The sequence below is a fragment of the Camelus bactrianus genome, chromosome 14, assembly GCF_048773025.1.
Source record: "Camelus bactrianus isolate YW-2024 breed Bactrian camel chromosome 14, ASM4877302v1, whole genome shotgun sequence".
Taxonomy (NCBI): Eukaryota; Metazoa; Chordata; class Mammalia; order Artiodactyla; family Camelidae; genus Camelus; species Camelus bactrianus.
Window position 1 is genome coordinate 1,020,791 of NC_133552.1, and position 14,678 is coordinate 1,035,468.

General features: G+C 46.6%; 1 protein-coding gene across 5 annotated transcripts in view; it reads right to left on the minus strand.

Annotated features, from left to right (window-relative positions):
• Positions 1 to 1,909: 1,909 nt before the first annotated feature.
• The window catches only part of XPO4 (exportin 4), a 102,773-nt gene continuing 90,004 nt past the window's right edge, over positions 1,910 to 14,678 (minus strand). For all 5 annotated transcript variants that reach the window (XM_074377881.1, XM_074377879.1, XM_074377880.1 and 2 more), the window contains 7 exons: positions 14,355 to 14,648; positions 13,731 to 13,911; positions 12,240 to 12,358; positions 10,846 to 10,977; positions 10,263 to 10,379; positions 9,778 to 9,870; positions 1,910 to 6,825 (listed from right to left, as the gene is read on the minus strand). In XM_074377881.1, the coding sequence (XP_074233982.1) occupies positions 6,628 to 6,825; positions 9,778 to 9,870; positions 10,263 to 10,379; positions 10,846 to 10,977; positions 12,240 to 12,358; positions 13,731 to 13,911; positions 14,355 to 14,648 (1,134 nt within the window). In that variant the 3' untranslated portion in view covers positions 1,910 to 6,627. The remainder of the gene's footprint in view (positions 6,826 to 9,777; positions 9,871 to 10,262; positions 10,380 to 10,845; positions 10,978 to 12,239; positions 12,359 to 13,730; positions 13,912 to 14,354; positions 14,649 to 14,678) is intronic.

The following is a 14,678-nucleotide window of genomic DNA, read 5'->3' on the forward strand; positions in this document are numbered from 1 at the left end:
TAGTTTTATTTCTTTAATTACTTCCTAAAAGCTAAGTTGTAAAGAATTAGTGTCATTTTGGGAATCACTGTTAATTAGGATTTTTTGTTGTTGTAGTAATAATATGAGCATATTCAGCTGAAACTGAAACCACTGACTTTAATCAATGTTCTCACTGAGAAAAGATACAGTAAATAACATGGTGACCTCTGTCACAGCAGCACCGCAGTGCTGTGGCTAGGGCTGTGAGATCGCACTGTACTGATGCCACAGGATTTAAAAATAGTGAGTGACTTATCAGGTATTAGTCTCCGTGTGAGGACACATTTATCTAATGGAACAAAATGTGCTCTTACAAATAACCTTTAAATAGAATGGGGTTTATTGAGCATCTACTAGTATATTGTATCCACCACCATGCTGTAAATGCTTTCTCTGGGAATAAACATTTATGGTCCTATGATTCGGATGGCAGACCCGTGGAAATCAACGTGAACCCTAAGTAGCTTAGCCAGGAACTGAACCCAGGCCTCTCTGCCTCCACCCCGTACTCTGCCAGTTCAAACGGCTTTACCAGGTCAGCCCTCAGAAAGGACTGTGCAGAGCAGTCCAGTTATGAGCAGGTGTACAAGTCAGAAGGCCTTAAGACCCTGGACTTAGTAAAAGGAGCACCTGAAGATTAACCTGGCAAAGTAGTAAATGAACACTACCAAATCTTAAAAACAAAACTGCTAACTACTATGGAAACAAAAACATTTAGCACATCCCTGCTTAAACTCTCTTTGCTTCAGTGTTTTTCATTTATCAGCTCTGGAAGCATCAGTGACCTACCTCAGTTTATTCTCATGCTAGACATTAAAAACAGTTTCAGAATGAGAGTTCAGGAGGACGCTGATTTACGTGCTAGAACTGGTATGTATGCTGCCATTAGAACTGCATGCAATCTCCAAGCAGGAATTTCTCATTAATTTCACCAAACATGTCCTTCGCTTCCACTTAGTTTTAAAAGAACGGCTATTTGAGATTACAAAGAATGCACAAGACCTAATCTGGGAAACTACTGTCTAAGAAATGTTTCGTATTCTAATCACTGCACCAAAGTCATCATTCATAAGTGACTCAGTATAACCAGACTATACCTTCAAAGAGCACCACTATTTTAAAGATGTTTTTTAAGAAACGATCAGATTTCGCTATCTGGGACCTTTAAAATCATCTGCGGCTCTCTCCAAGGACAGACGATTAGCCTGGGCCTAAGCCCCACTAGTAATGAATGCGCTCGACTCAGTTCCTAGACCACCTCGTTGTTCTTTAACCACCCTTGGAGTGGAACCAAGTCTCAATATAACCTAAGAAATACCGTTACAAATCAATGAACATTCAAAGTAAAATCAAGTTTAAAATAAATATATTTTCAAAATGGATTTTCTTTCTTTAAAAAATTAACTTTTCACTGTGTATGTTTACAAGGTTTAGGATTAGGTAAAAAGGAAAGTCTGTCTGACACACAGCAGAATGGTACTTTTCCACTTGCCCTGAAAGACCAAAAAGAACGACCAAAACTGCTAAAAATACACACTACAAATATGCCCCAAATCCAATGATTTAACTAGTGACTCTGAAATTGTTTCTAAGACCATGAGCTGAGATAAAAATAAATATGCTCAATATTACAGTACATAAACTGTGCTCTTCTGAATCCTGGGTATTCTGTTAGGGTCGGGGGTTCTCCCAGAAGGTAACACAAATCCTTGTCTTAACTGTTTTAACAGGTATGTCCTCAGTGTTTTTAATTTCAAATTACTTTACGGTTGTGTAATGTCCCCAGTGTCAATTATCCTAGGCTGGTAAATGAACTGTCACCACTTCAAGAATTCTCATGAAACAGTCTAAATACCTATGAACAAATCACACATGGTCAAAACAAAAATGTAATAAAAGTATTTAGTGAAAAGACACATTTTAACTCCTATTTATAGGTTAAAAAACACAAATAAAATTTTATCAATTTGATATTCAGCTTGTAACTGGCTCAATACATCGCTGTGATTTATCTCCCAATACTGTATTGTAGCATCTTTTGAAAAACTAAATGCAACTTTATACCTTTATTAATAATGTTAATAGAGGTAAATATTTAAACAGTATATTTGTCCCTGGGTCTCTTAAAAAAACTGAAAAGTCTTAGTATAAGTTTAAAATTTTAATATTTATAAATTTAAAAAATTTTACATGTGCTGAATGGTAGCTGTGCCAACATTTTGTGACCATTAAACCACAAGCTCACTTTCCCCTTTGTACAGAAGACAGTATCACAATACCAGTGTTTGCAACCTGTCATAATTTTATGTGGTAAAAGCCGCCACACCAGGAAGCCTGGGCTCAGCAGCACACGTGAGGCCAGATCCCCACTAGGTACCTCGTGCAGACGCAGTATTTCATCTCGGGCCAGGAAAGTCAGCTACTAGTACGGATCTGACGGCTCCTAACAGCTCCGAAGCCGCCGAGAGAACAGGCGGGATAGAAACCCCAAAACAAAACCTCCCCCTGCTGGGGCAGCTGGGACCAGGCCAGGAGCAAAGCACAGTGGGCGAGGTGGACAAAGTCGGTCTGGGGGTTTGGGTGTGAGGCTCCAGAGGCCCCTGCACAAGCCCCTCACCCCACCACCCCCAAGGCCACCTTTACAAACACTGACTCTCCAGGGGGTGAGGCCCAGGAGAGTCACCTCACCCGCCCTCTTCAGAACAGAATGGATGCCCATTACTAAGCTTTTACCTTTACCTGAACCAAATGTATTCTTTGGCTAAGTATGTCATGAGTTCCCATACAATCAATCAGGAATATTTCACATTTTCACATCTAAGTTAGAATGTTTAAAGTTCACCTTGAACCACGGCACTTCAAATCAATTTTAGCTCAGCAGTAAACCTAAGTTGGACATTTTTAAATTTTAGAAAATCTTTAAAATTTTTAATGTAATTTAAATTTTTATAGAAGTCTTAGATGCAGTGTTTTTAAAACATAGTTACCAAGGCAGAAAATATCCACTTACATTTTAAAATAATTTAAAGCATTATTATAGCCTCAAATCAGCTGAGTTATTCTGAGGAGAAATTTACAGCAACTTATAAAGAATACCTATTCAAACCAGCTCCTCATTCTCCGGTTTTATAAAACCCCTCAGAAGTACTGAGGCTCCTTCTGCCTCAGCAGTTACCATTTCATTCAGCAGTTAACAATGATAACCGCCCGGCAGAGACAGCTCACTCCCTCAGGTCTGAGGACAACGCCTCTGATGACAGAGGCGGCAGACAGAACCCGGGAAAACCGTAAGAGACAAAAATAGTATTTTACAGGTTCAACTGACACTGTGAATTAAGATACTCAAACTTGAAATCCTTGCAACTGACAACCAGCTCCCTTAGTACAAGTATTAACAGAAATGGGAAATTTGGTGATATTAGAAATACAAAGACTTAACATTTTTGGTAAAAGAGAAAGATCAGTCAAAAACAGGGGAGTTAAATAATGCTGACTGGGGGAAATTATACGGATGCTTGGTTTTGAAATACAGACTGTGGGGGAAAAAAGTAGTAACCATCTCCTCTGAACAGAGTAATATAAGATAATTAGATACATGGGTTACAACCAAATGAGACTACATTCCTAAAATTAGCTTGAAAAAGTCGCAGAGTTTTTTCATGTAAAATGTCATACTTTATACCAGGTGGAAACTCAGTGCAGCGATGGCGCCATGCCACTGGCTCCCAACAGGTGAAGACACAGCGAGGCAGAAAGACCCGAACAACTGTGTTGAAAGGGTGCTGTCAAATACTGTCTCAGGTCTCTACCTACGAGGACCACAAATGCAAACCAACCCCGCCAACAGCTGCGGGAGTCAGGCACGGTGCTGCCACACGGACACAGACCGCAAAGGCACGAAGACTGCAGAGACCGTGCCTTCACAAACACGTGGGCCAAGGAGTGTAAACTCAAGCAGAGTGAACTGGAAATGGAGGTCAAAGGTACTGCGTGAACAACAGCAATTTTATACAACACAGCGTAACTGAAACATCAGATACTTGACAGTGTTCCTTTAACATACATAAAAGGGGACACAAATAATGCTTCTGTTTTTAAAACTCTTTTGACTACTTAACAGTCAGTTCTAACAGTAAAGATTAGTTTACTAGAATTAAGCCAGTGTTCTAGACACCCACTGGGCCAAGAGCATTTTTTAAAAAAGCAGAACAAACAAACAAAAAAACCAAAAAAAACCCCACCAAACTGAAAAGCCAGTAACCACAGCTAAAGACAAAACTGGATGAAATAAAACAAAAGACCCAGACGAAACAAGCATCCAATCAGCAAAAAACACAAGCAACTATCTGGGAAGAGTCTGGCTGCTGCAGGTGGCATCCCCATTCCATGAAATGGTGGTGTTTCCTTCCAGTTGGCCACAAATCAACACTCTGATGTGATCTTGAATATTATTTAGTCCAATCTGAAGTAAATATTGTCTTAATTTAAAGCGGTCTAATGAGACTGCCGTGTTGCAGCAGCACCTGGGCAAATTTAGCAAACACATTTCCGTCTAGATAAGCTATTAAACACAGATGTCCTTTTATTTACCAAGGCATTCCTTTCCAACTCTTCCTTATTTTTAATAACAACTTGATTACGATTTTGTAGCAGTCAGTGGACCTACCCAGTCAGCTGTGTGTCCAGTGCCCTTAGGCAAAGGGACACGCTTTGCATGCACACAGATACACACAGCTCACAACTGCTGAGCTTGTGGGAGCTAGGAAACGTAAACACCGAGCCCAAGGCGAAGTGCCGACCGCTGCACCTGACTTCAGGTTCTTTAGGGGAAAGGAGAAATCTAAGAGTGTGCTGTCCAAGGGATGCTGCGGAATCTAACAGCACGTGCAGTTCATGACGAGCGGTACCAGTTCTTTCCTAGATGTCTCTTAGAAGACACTTCTGCTCCACCTCAGTTGTTACTCAACTGTGATCAAATCAAGAGAAATGTTCCTCAAAAAGCTCCCCGCTTTGCATCAACCTGCGTCTAACAGCGCACGCACAGGTTGGATGTAATTTAGATGCTCCGGTTTGGTTAACTACAACTGTTAAGAGCAGAGTTATACAGACGTGCACAGCGTCACATGCGAAGGCGCACAGACCATACGCAACCTGGGTGGGAACACTACGTTCGAAGGCCAGCCCCGCAGACTGTCGAGAACCCAGCGGAAGGAGAACGCCCCGCTCCCGGACCGCCTGCGCCGGGCCCCGTCCCTGTGCTGTGCGACGCGGACGCGGCGGTGGCCGAGTGTCATACGCCTGCTGCTCGTGCGCTTGCTTGCGCGTCCACTGGCACACAGAACTAAGGCAAGGGGAGCGTGGCAGCAGCACGAAACTCCTGATTAGAAAAGTCAAACTGGAGGATCTGAAGTGAATGTTTTGCTCTCAAACCGACGGGGCTCCTGTGGAACGAGGACGACAGCCCCTCCAGCAGAGCTGCCGCCCCAGCGCCCCACGTGCCACAGTCTGCAGGAGTCAGGAATCCAGCTCCTTCAGAACAGTTACTGCTTCAGCAAGCCATTCAGAGCAGACCCACGGGCTGCGTGGTGGGACAGAAACACTCAGAGGTCAGCTAGGTACGAATGAGCCTTCACCTCACTCGTGAAACCACACAAATACACGACCACAGGGCGCGGGGCCACAGCAGCTAACACCCTAAACCAATGCTGAAGCACTGACTTGATTTCCTACTGAAACAAATCTGCGCTTTTGTTTATTTTCTTCTTAAAATTAAGGCAATGAAATGGCTACAGTTCCTCAAGTTCTTCCCATGGAACAAAGATACACACGTATTTTCCTCCTCAAGTTCAGGCATCAGAGTATGATTAGAGGCCTGCATTCACAACGCCTGCAGTTACCAGGCTGATGCTGCAAAACAGACAGACAGTGAGAGGGTGTGTCCAACAGGCCGCAGGCACCAGAGGTGCTCTTCCACTGCTGGACGGCCTCCTGGTCCTCAGAGGGAGGACTCAGAAAGCACAAAGCCCCTGAAAGCTCCCCGTGTCGTCTGCAGAGACTGAAAACTGGGGGGGGGGGGGGGGGGGGGGCAGAGGAGAGGAGCTTATTAAAAGGAAGGATCTAAGATCCAGCAGACAGATTTGGACTCCAGGGGTCTACAGCTGGGCCCAAGAGTCTACCTTTCAACCAGCTCCTCAGGGGTGCAGGGGCTCAGCAGACGACACCTGGAGAACTCCGCCGAGAGACACCCACCTGGGACCTGATGACACCAAGTCTCAGCTTGGGCAGCCGCCACCTGATGCTCTAAGAGGGAAAAGGCACTGAATGTGTATTCACGGTGCCCACGTCTGCACACAGACAAAATCTCATTTAGAATTTAAAGATCACCATTGGAAATCAACAAGACACGTATGACGCTCGGTGGCTGATACCCAACAGCAGAAGCTGACGCCAGGATGACTCCCTCCTTCACTGCATCACACCCCAAACCATCAGGATCTCCAAATCCAAAGGGCCAAAGAACCGAGGAACAGGACAAGACTCAAGTCAACTTTTAGCAATTCAGTGCACTTTGCAGGAAGGATCTGATTAAGCATAAAGTTTTGTCATTTATTTGACACAAAGGAGACCACCAACATTCGCCATAAACTCTTCTAGACTCTTCAGGAAGGCCATCTTCTGCTTGCGATCCAGCGCGGGCGGAGTGCTGCTGGCTGTGAGCTTGTTGAAGGCGTCCGCTAACCTCTGGTAAATAATCGGGTCTTGCTGACTCGATAGTAACGTTTCAACCAACTCAGAGTATTCAGCCTGTTGAAGAGATAAGTACACGTGAGAACACGTATGTTCCTCAAATACCACACAGAACACCCACTGCTGGACGGTGGGTTCTAAAAGGCAAGGTCTGACAACCTTTTTTAAAAAGTTGTCTACAGTATTGTGTCAGTTTCAGGTGTACAGCAAAGCGGTTCAGTTATATGTGTGTGTGTACTGCGTTGCAGATACTTTTCCATTACAGGTTATTATAAGATACTGAATGTAGTTCCCTGTGCTCCACAGTAGGTCCTTCTTGTTTATCTTTTTTGTATGTAGTAGTGTGTATCTGCTAATTCCAAACTCCCAATTTATCCCTCCCCCTTTCTTCCCCTTTGTTAACCATAAGTTTGTTTTCTATGTCTGCGAGTCTCTTTCTGTTTTGTAAGTAAGTTCACTAGTATTATTTTTTAGATTCCACATATAAGTGACATCATATAATATTTGTCTTTCTGTCTGATTCACTTCACTAAGTATGATAATCTCTAGGTCCATCCACATTGCTGCAAATGGTATTGTTTCATTCTTTTTTGTGGCTGAGTAGTATTCCATTGCATAAACATACCACAACTTCATTATCCAGTCATGTGTTGATGGACGTTTAGGTTGTTTCCATGTCTTGGCTGTTGTAAATAGTGCCACTATGAACACTGAGGCACATGTATTTTTTCAAACTAGAGTTTTTATCTTTTCTGGATATATGCTCAGGAGTGGGATTGCCGGATTGTATAGTAAGTCTGTTTTTAGTTTTTTAAGGAATCTCCATACTGTTTTCCATAGTGGCTACATTCCCAGCAACAATGCAGGAGGGCTCCCTTTTCTCCACACCCTCTCCAGCATTTATTATTTGCAGACTTTTTGATGATGGCTATTTTGACCAGTGTGAGTTGACACCTCCAAGTAGTTCTGATTTGCATTTCTCTGATAATTAGTGATACTGAGCATCTTTTCATGGGCCTGTTGTCCATCTGACAGTTCTTTTTAATATGTAACATTTACTGGAAGTTTACGATTATCTGGGTACTGTTCCAACCTTTCATATTAGTAACTCTTTCCTAACAATCCTGTGAGGTAGGCACTGCTTATGTATCTCTGTTCTGCAGACAGAAGTTCTGACAGACGGTGAGCGTATGTAACATGTCCACGCTCACACTGCCTCTGAGCAAGAACTGGCTGTTTGGCTCCAGATCTCCTGTGACCACTAACCCTGACATGTTGCCTCTTCCTTCTGTGCTTTCTAAGCATTTTTTAAAAAATACATAACCTAAGTCTGTGACCTTTCAAATTCCTGGAGGTTTATGCCATGTGTTGCCATCGTGGCTCTGAGCACAGCCATGCACACACGGGCAGACAGGACCTGGGGGCCGTCCTTCCTCAGAGAGGGGGCAGGACACCCGGATGACTGTACCCCGCGGCTCTCAGAGGAAGGGGCTCAGCAAACACAGGAAGATTGCGGGGGTGGCTGTACTTTTTCTGTCTGTAATACCCTCCACAAGAAAGCCTTACACAGAGGAGAGGTGTGGGGTCAGGGCAGCTCCCCCAGATAAGCGCTCATAGAAAAGCTTATCTGTCTCTCTTTTTCATTAGTGTCCCAGGACATCACCACAGAACAAAATGCTGAAGCCAAGTATTAATCACATCTGGACGGAAAGAGTAAGGCACAGCCCCTACCCACCCCCAGCACCAAGCCAGGGTGGCTGCACGAACCACCCTCCCAAGGGAGAGGCCTGCTCCCGGGCTCGAGCGCAGACTCAAATCCCTCCGCTGCACACGAGGAGTGGCAGTGCCGCCCAGGCCAGACCAGCAAGAGTCTGTGCCGGCCCACGCCTAGTCCTGCTCTCCTTCCTCCAGTGTAACTCGTTTTTTTTTCTTTTTTTCTTTTTTTAACATTATTAATTGAGTTATAGTCAGTTTACAATGCTGTGTCAAATTCCAGTGGTGAGCACACTTTTTCAGTCGTACGTGAACATGCATGTATTCACGGCCACACTGTTTTCTCTGTGAGCCGCCACCAGACCTTGTGTATGTTTCCCTGTGCTGTACGTACTAGTTTTCTAAAAGGCCATCGGAACGTAACGGCTGACGTACGTGGGGCAAGGGCGCCAGGTGGTGGAGGAAGGCCCCCGAGACGGGCGCCACCTGAGCAGGCTCTGCGAGGGGAACAAGGGCCCACGGCCCAGTGTACCCCCGCGGGCGCAGGCAGAACAGGAGGACTGCGGGGAAGGCGCATTTAAACCCTCCAAACCCTGAGCGCCAGTCAAGGCACAAGCCACAGCTTCTATGCTTGGAAAAAGCCAAGCTTCCACTGGCAAGGACTTGGGCAGGCTGGGACACTCCCGGGAGCCTGGGGCAGCTGGGGGCCTGATGCGGCCCTGCCCGAGCACCCACCAGGCACACGCCCCCTGGGAGTGGGGCACACGGGCGAGCCCGGCACAGCCTCTCTCGGCTCCGGCACCCCGATCAGGGCGCTTCAGTCTTCAAAGGCTCAAACCACCAAACAAACAACATTGTTTTCCATGCTGTGCTAAGAAATAACACGCTTGTTTCCCACGCTATCCGACAGCAGACCCCTCAGGGGCCCCATTGTCTCCGTTGCAAAGCTGTGAGTTCCCCAAGGACAGAGACCACATCACTGTCACTGTCACGTCTGATTCCTGGGCCCGAGCACAGTCTCTGAGGACAAGCTCTAGGGCAGCGACGGATGTGAAGGATGGTCTGTCACAGTGGAGAAGGGGAACAGCTGCTTACTACCATCAAACAGCTTGTCAGACAGCCACACAATGATGAGTGGGAGCGCCCGGCGGGGCAGAAATACGGCCTGGGTGGACGGAGCGGAGGCACCAACCAGGCACAGACCCGCTAGGGACGCAGGCGCCAGCGGCTCCCCCACCACCTGAACTGCCCCCCCGCCGGGCACCAGCCAGGGGACCCGGGAGGCGAGCCCAGTACCTGATGCAAGCACACCAACGTGTAGAAAGCTTCTCCGGCTGCAGTGGTCATCTCCGTGTTGTGCTTTTGCAAAACCAGCATATCAAAGACCAGCTGAAAGCACACAAGGACACCCCCAAATAAGACACACGACGGCCAGACAGCCCCTAGCCCCGCCCGGCTCCGGACAGGAAAGAGAAGGATGCAGTTGCTCTTCGATACGTTAAATAATTCAATAAATCCGAAAAGTCAAGGAAACGGCTTCTAAAGACCCAAGGCTAACGCACAGTCCAACAGCCAAATTCCCTGTCGTACTCGCCACACACATTGTCAAGACACGAAGTAACAGTGGAGAGCGATGTGCCCCGGGAAGCTGGCCTCCAGAGAACAGTGACCGGGGGAAGTATTTCCCACGAAGCTGTCAGTGCCTCTGGAGGACTGGCCCCCTGGAAACTGAGCACACCTACCTGGGCAGGTGGTCGCACGACACGCCCCGAACACCTCACCTTGAGGAAGTGCCGCGTGGCCAGGAACAGCGGCGAGTCCGTCTCCTGCGCTTTGGCGCACTGCTCCGCTAAGGGCGTCAATGCCTCCAGGCACAGCTGGCAAACCTCCGAGCTCATTCTGATCGCCAAGGTCAAAGAACAGACTAGAGCAGCTATGCCTCACTTACAAAAGGTAAAAGCTAGAGCTGCCGTGCAAGGGGCGAGCCCTTCCAGAGCGCACACGGTCAGGTGAGCACCGCGGTGCGGCTCTCCCGAGCTCCGGGAGAGAGGAGGACCCCGGGCGCCCTGACCACGCAGCGCTCGGCCAGGCAGAGGCCAGCGGCTCGGCCCCGGGGTGCGACACTACCCATGCTGGCCCGAGCGGAGAGTGACCTTGGGACCTGGGGCCAAACGCCTCTGGCTGCTGTGAAAGAGGACCAGATGAGGCAAATTAATGAAAGAAACACAGAATGAGGGTGGTTATGGAGAAGACTACTTTTAAGGAAGTTAAGACTGACCCTCAAAACACAAATTTTAAAACCTTTTCTTCAGGCAAGCTCTTCTTCCCCAGTGACAAGTGATCACAATGTTCATTCAAAGGATATGATGTCATTCCTAGTTCCAGCGAGTACATCAGACTCTTAAACAGATCCTCAGGAAGCTGTGGTATTTTTTCAGGAAAAATCTCACAGATAAATGTGATTAATTTGTAGTACTGATTACAAAGGGTGGGAAACTGAAAAAGAAATATTAAACAATTAGATGTTAGATAATATCTGATTTGTTTTCATTAATAGAATAAAGTAATAACTGTCAAGCTTCTAAGTATAATGATTTTGTTTAAAACAAATACAAGATACAGAAAACATAAAGACCTAATTAAATGTAAAAATAAATTACAATAAAGGGAATAATTTTACCTTGAAAAAGGAAACAAAACAGCCAAATCTAAAGTTATTAAATGACCTGGGAATAAAACCCCTTTGCAAATGTATTTATTTGCCCTCAATCATGCTGGAAAAACTGCAAGAATGTAACTCAAATTGTTACAATTATGCTCAGGACAGAGCGCCCAATCCCATACACTTCCATACTGTTTCCCGGCTGCAGAGTCCTAGAGAACTGAGTAAAAGTAGGTAAACCTCCAGTTTAATCTCACTTAAGAAAATACATATCTAAATATTCAGTGGTTTATCTGATGAATAAACACCAAAAACCCTAAAAGCAAATCAATACACAGAGCTTCCTACATGTGCCACCCTCTGTCTGCTGCAGGAGCCCCTGGCTCAGGGGCTCCCCAAACCCCTCTGCAGAGACACTTCTCAGGAGGGAAGCACGCACCCGGCTCTCCTGCACTTGCCCCAACTCCTAACGCTCCCGCCTCCCTCCCTCCCCACCTCCTCACTGCCTCTGCACTCGTCCTTCCTGCGCACTGTGCGTGCCCCTCACCCCAATGGCACGGCACGGCACGCAGGGAGGAGGAAGGGCGGCCCCACCACCCCGCACCCTCGACACTGACTGTGAGGAAACGCACCAGGCACAACGTACTCAGAAGGTACAATCCTTAAACCTGCACCAGCCCTGGTTTCTTAGCATCCCGTCTCTACGTGGAGGGGCTGCTGCCCAGCCCCTGGATCTGAGAGAGGAGTTCGAGAAGGACCCCAGGAACACACCAAACACGCAGCTCACTTTACGCGCCTGACAGCGACGAGGGAGCCTGCGCTGCGAACACCAGAGCTGTTTCTGGCAGAACCGTCCTTCTCTGACGGTGGTGGTCAGAGAACGAGGCCTCGGGGCAGCCTAGGCGAGGTCCGTGGACGGAGCAGCACACATGAGCGTGAAGGGCACGCAACAGTAACACAAACGTTCTATTTTCACACGCACGTAACAGACAAGCAGGTACTGGCAGCCCTCCATTAAATCAGGTGTGTTCCTGTCTGAAAGGCCCTCAGACCCGAGCGCACGCAGCTCCAGCAGCACGTTCGTGTCCTCAGTTACCTTCAGGAGGTCCTGGGACATCAAGGGCAGAATCAGGTTCACCCCGTACAGCACGACATCCGCCGCTGACACGGGCCTGCCGGCCGTCGGCCCCACCTCCTGCCCTCGGAAAACCTCGTCTGCAAAGGGAAAACCAGCGGTCGCACAGCCGGACGCCGACGGCGCCACAGAGCTCCCCTCCCCCCGCAGGAAGGTGGGCAGGTCCCGCCCCACGAGGGGACAAGCAGCATCTCCGAGCAGGCGGACGACAGACACCGGCCGTGGTCCCGGGCCGCTCAGGGTCTCGGGGTGCCTGGAGCAGACACTCCACGCTCACACTCCTCTCCCACAAGGACGGCAGCACGCTCGTGCCTAGGCAGTGGTTTTGAAAAGTAAAACTGACCCCACAGAAACACTGGGCACACTATGAGTTACACACTTTCCATGGTAATATTTACTTTTCTCACAGGTGTGTGGGGTTGTTCTGAACTGGAAAGGAATGCGGGAAAATACGGAAATTAAGTGCTGCATAAAAATACAGCTTTTAAAAAAGCTACGGGTAGGGGGTGGGGTACAGCTCAGTGGTGGAATTCATGCTTAGCATGCATAAGGTCCTGGGTTCAATTCCCAGCACCTCCATTAAAATAAGTAAATAAATAAAAAGAAAATAAACTATTTTTAAAAGTATGTTAAAAAATAAAGAAGCTACCAATATGGCAAAGGATTATTATCCTTAATCTGTAAAGAAAGCACATCCACACAACACTGTAAACTGACTATACTTAAATAAAAATTTTTAAAAACTGGGTCTCACACACACACACAAAAAGAATGCACAGAAAATTAGTAAGAATCCTAAAACCTAAGTAGATAAGGGATCAAAATCTATAAACAAATATCTAACAAAACCATATACCCAATGAAAAAGTTTGTTCTACTCATTAAGCAAGCAACACAAATTTTTAAAAAAATACTACTTCTGATTCATTAGATTAAAAATGACTCTTGAGTGATAACATTTAAACACCGGTGAGAAACAGTGTGACAGTCATCCTCAAAAGCAATATAGTAAGAGCCTCTGAGCAGTGGACACAGTAACGATATAATCAGAAATGTAGACAGAGATTTGTCCACAGAAGTTACGGACACATCACTGCAGCAGCAAAACTGTAAATACTCCAGATGCCCAGCGCTAGGAAAACAGGTGGAACCCCAAATGCAGGTCACCACACAGCCATCAAGAAGTTACGGAAATTTTAAAGACAAGGGAAAGGCCAACAATACATTAATGAAAAGGCAGAATATAAAATCGTATTTGGAGTAGTTACGAAAAAAGCCGTGCAAAATAGCCAAAAGGGAGACTACCAAAGCAGTTTACACTTGGCTCTGGATCATGTGAAGTTCTTCTATTAAGAGCACGTTACTTTCACAACAAGGAGAAAAAATGGACTAAACACGGGGGGGAAAAGCACTTCCACTTAACGGCCGACGAGGCCACGCCGCGCAGGTCACCTGTGTCGCTGAAGTCGATGAACTCCTTGGACAGCAGGTTGGTGAGGAGCTCCATGATGAGGAGCAGGTCCTGGTACTGCTCCTCCTCCGCCGTGACGTCTATCCTCTGCCGCCCCAGGTTATTCTTTGAGTAGACTTGCAGCAAAGTGAGGCAGGCTTCATACAAGTTCATAGCTTTGGACTGCAGGAAAGCACACACACACACACACACACACACAGACATCTTCACTGCCTGAATATGAAACTCGGTGTGTCTAAGCATCCACCCCAATCACAGAACGAAGAGACAAACCGCCACTTAACGTTCTAAATCATAGGAATCACCACAGAGAAATGGGTAGAACTGCCTACCATAACCCACTTGTTTTCTCAAATATTCCTCATTTGAATGAGTTTGACTGAGCAACACACTAGCCAAAGAAATTACCATTAACATTTTTAAGGCAGGAATCTACCTTCCTCTGAATGCTGAGTTCTTTTGAAAACAGTCATTCTGAAAAACTTTCTGGCGGCATACAAACATCATTTGAAATAACATCCATTAAATGTGAAGTAAAGACTCTGCTACTTTGCCAGAGCTTTAAGGAGTTCCCACATGGAGGGAATGAAAGCGGAAGCCCTTACCTCTCCAAGGTAGCATATCTGCTTATGTGCGACTTCTACGAACACTTCTATTATGAGGTTGACGGTCTCTGGGGTATTTCTATAAACTTCCATCAATCCAATGCAATTGGTAAGGAAGTCCATTAAAAAATTAAAAAGGATCGCCACATTGTCAACCTGGGTGGCCTCGGCAATGCCACACAGGGCCTCCAGAGTGGCCGTGATCTCCTGCTTGACCTCCTCCTGCTGGCACAGCTGCTGGAAGTTCTCCTGATTTATCACCCTCAGGAACCGCTGCTGAAGTGGCTGAAGAACCTACGAACATAAAGCATGAATCTTCCAAAA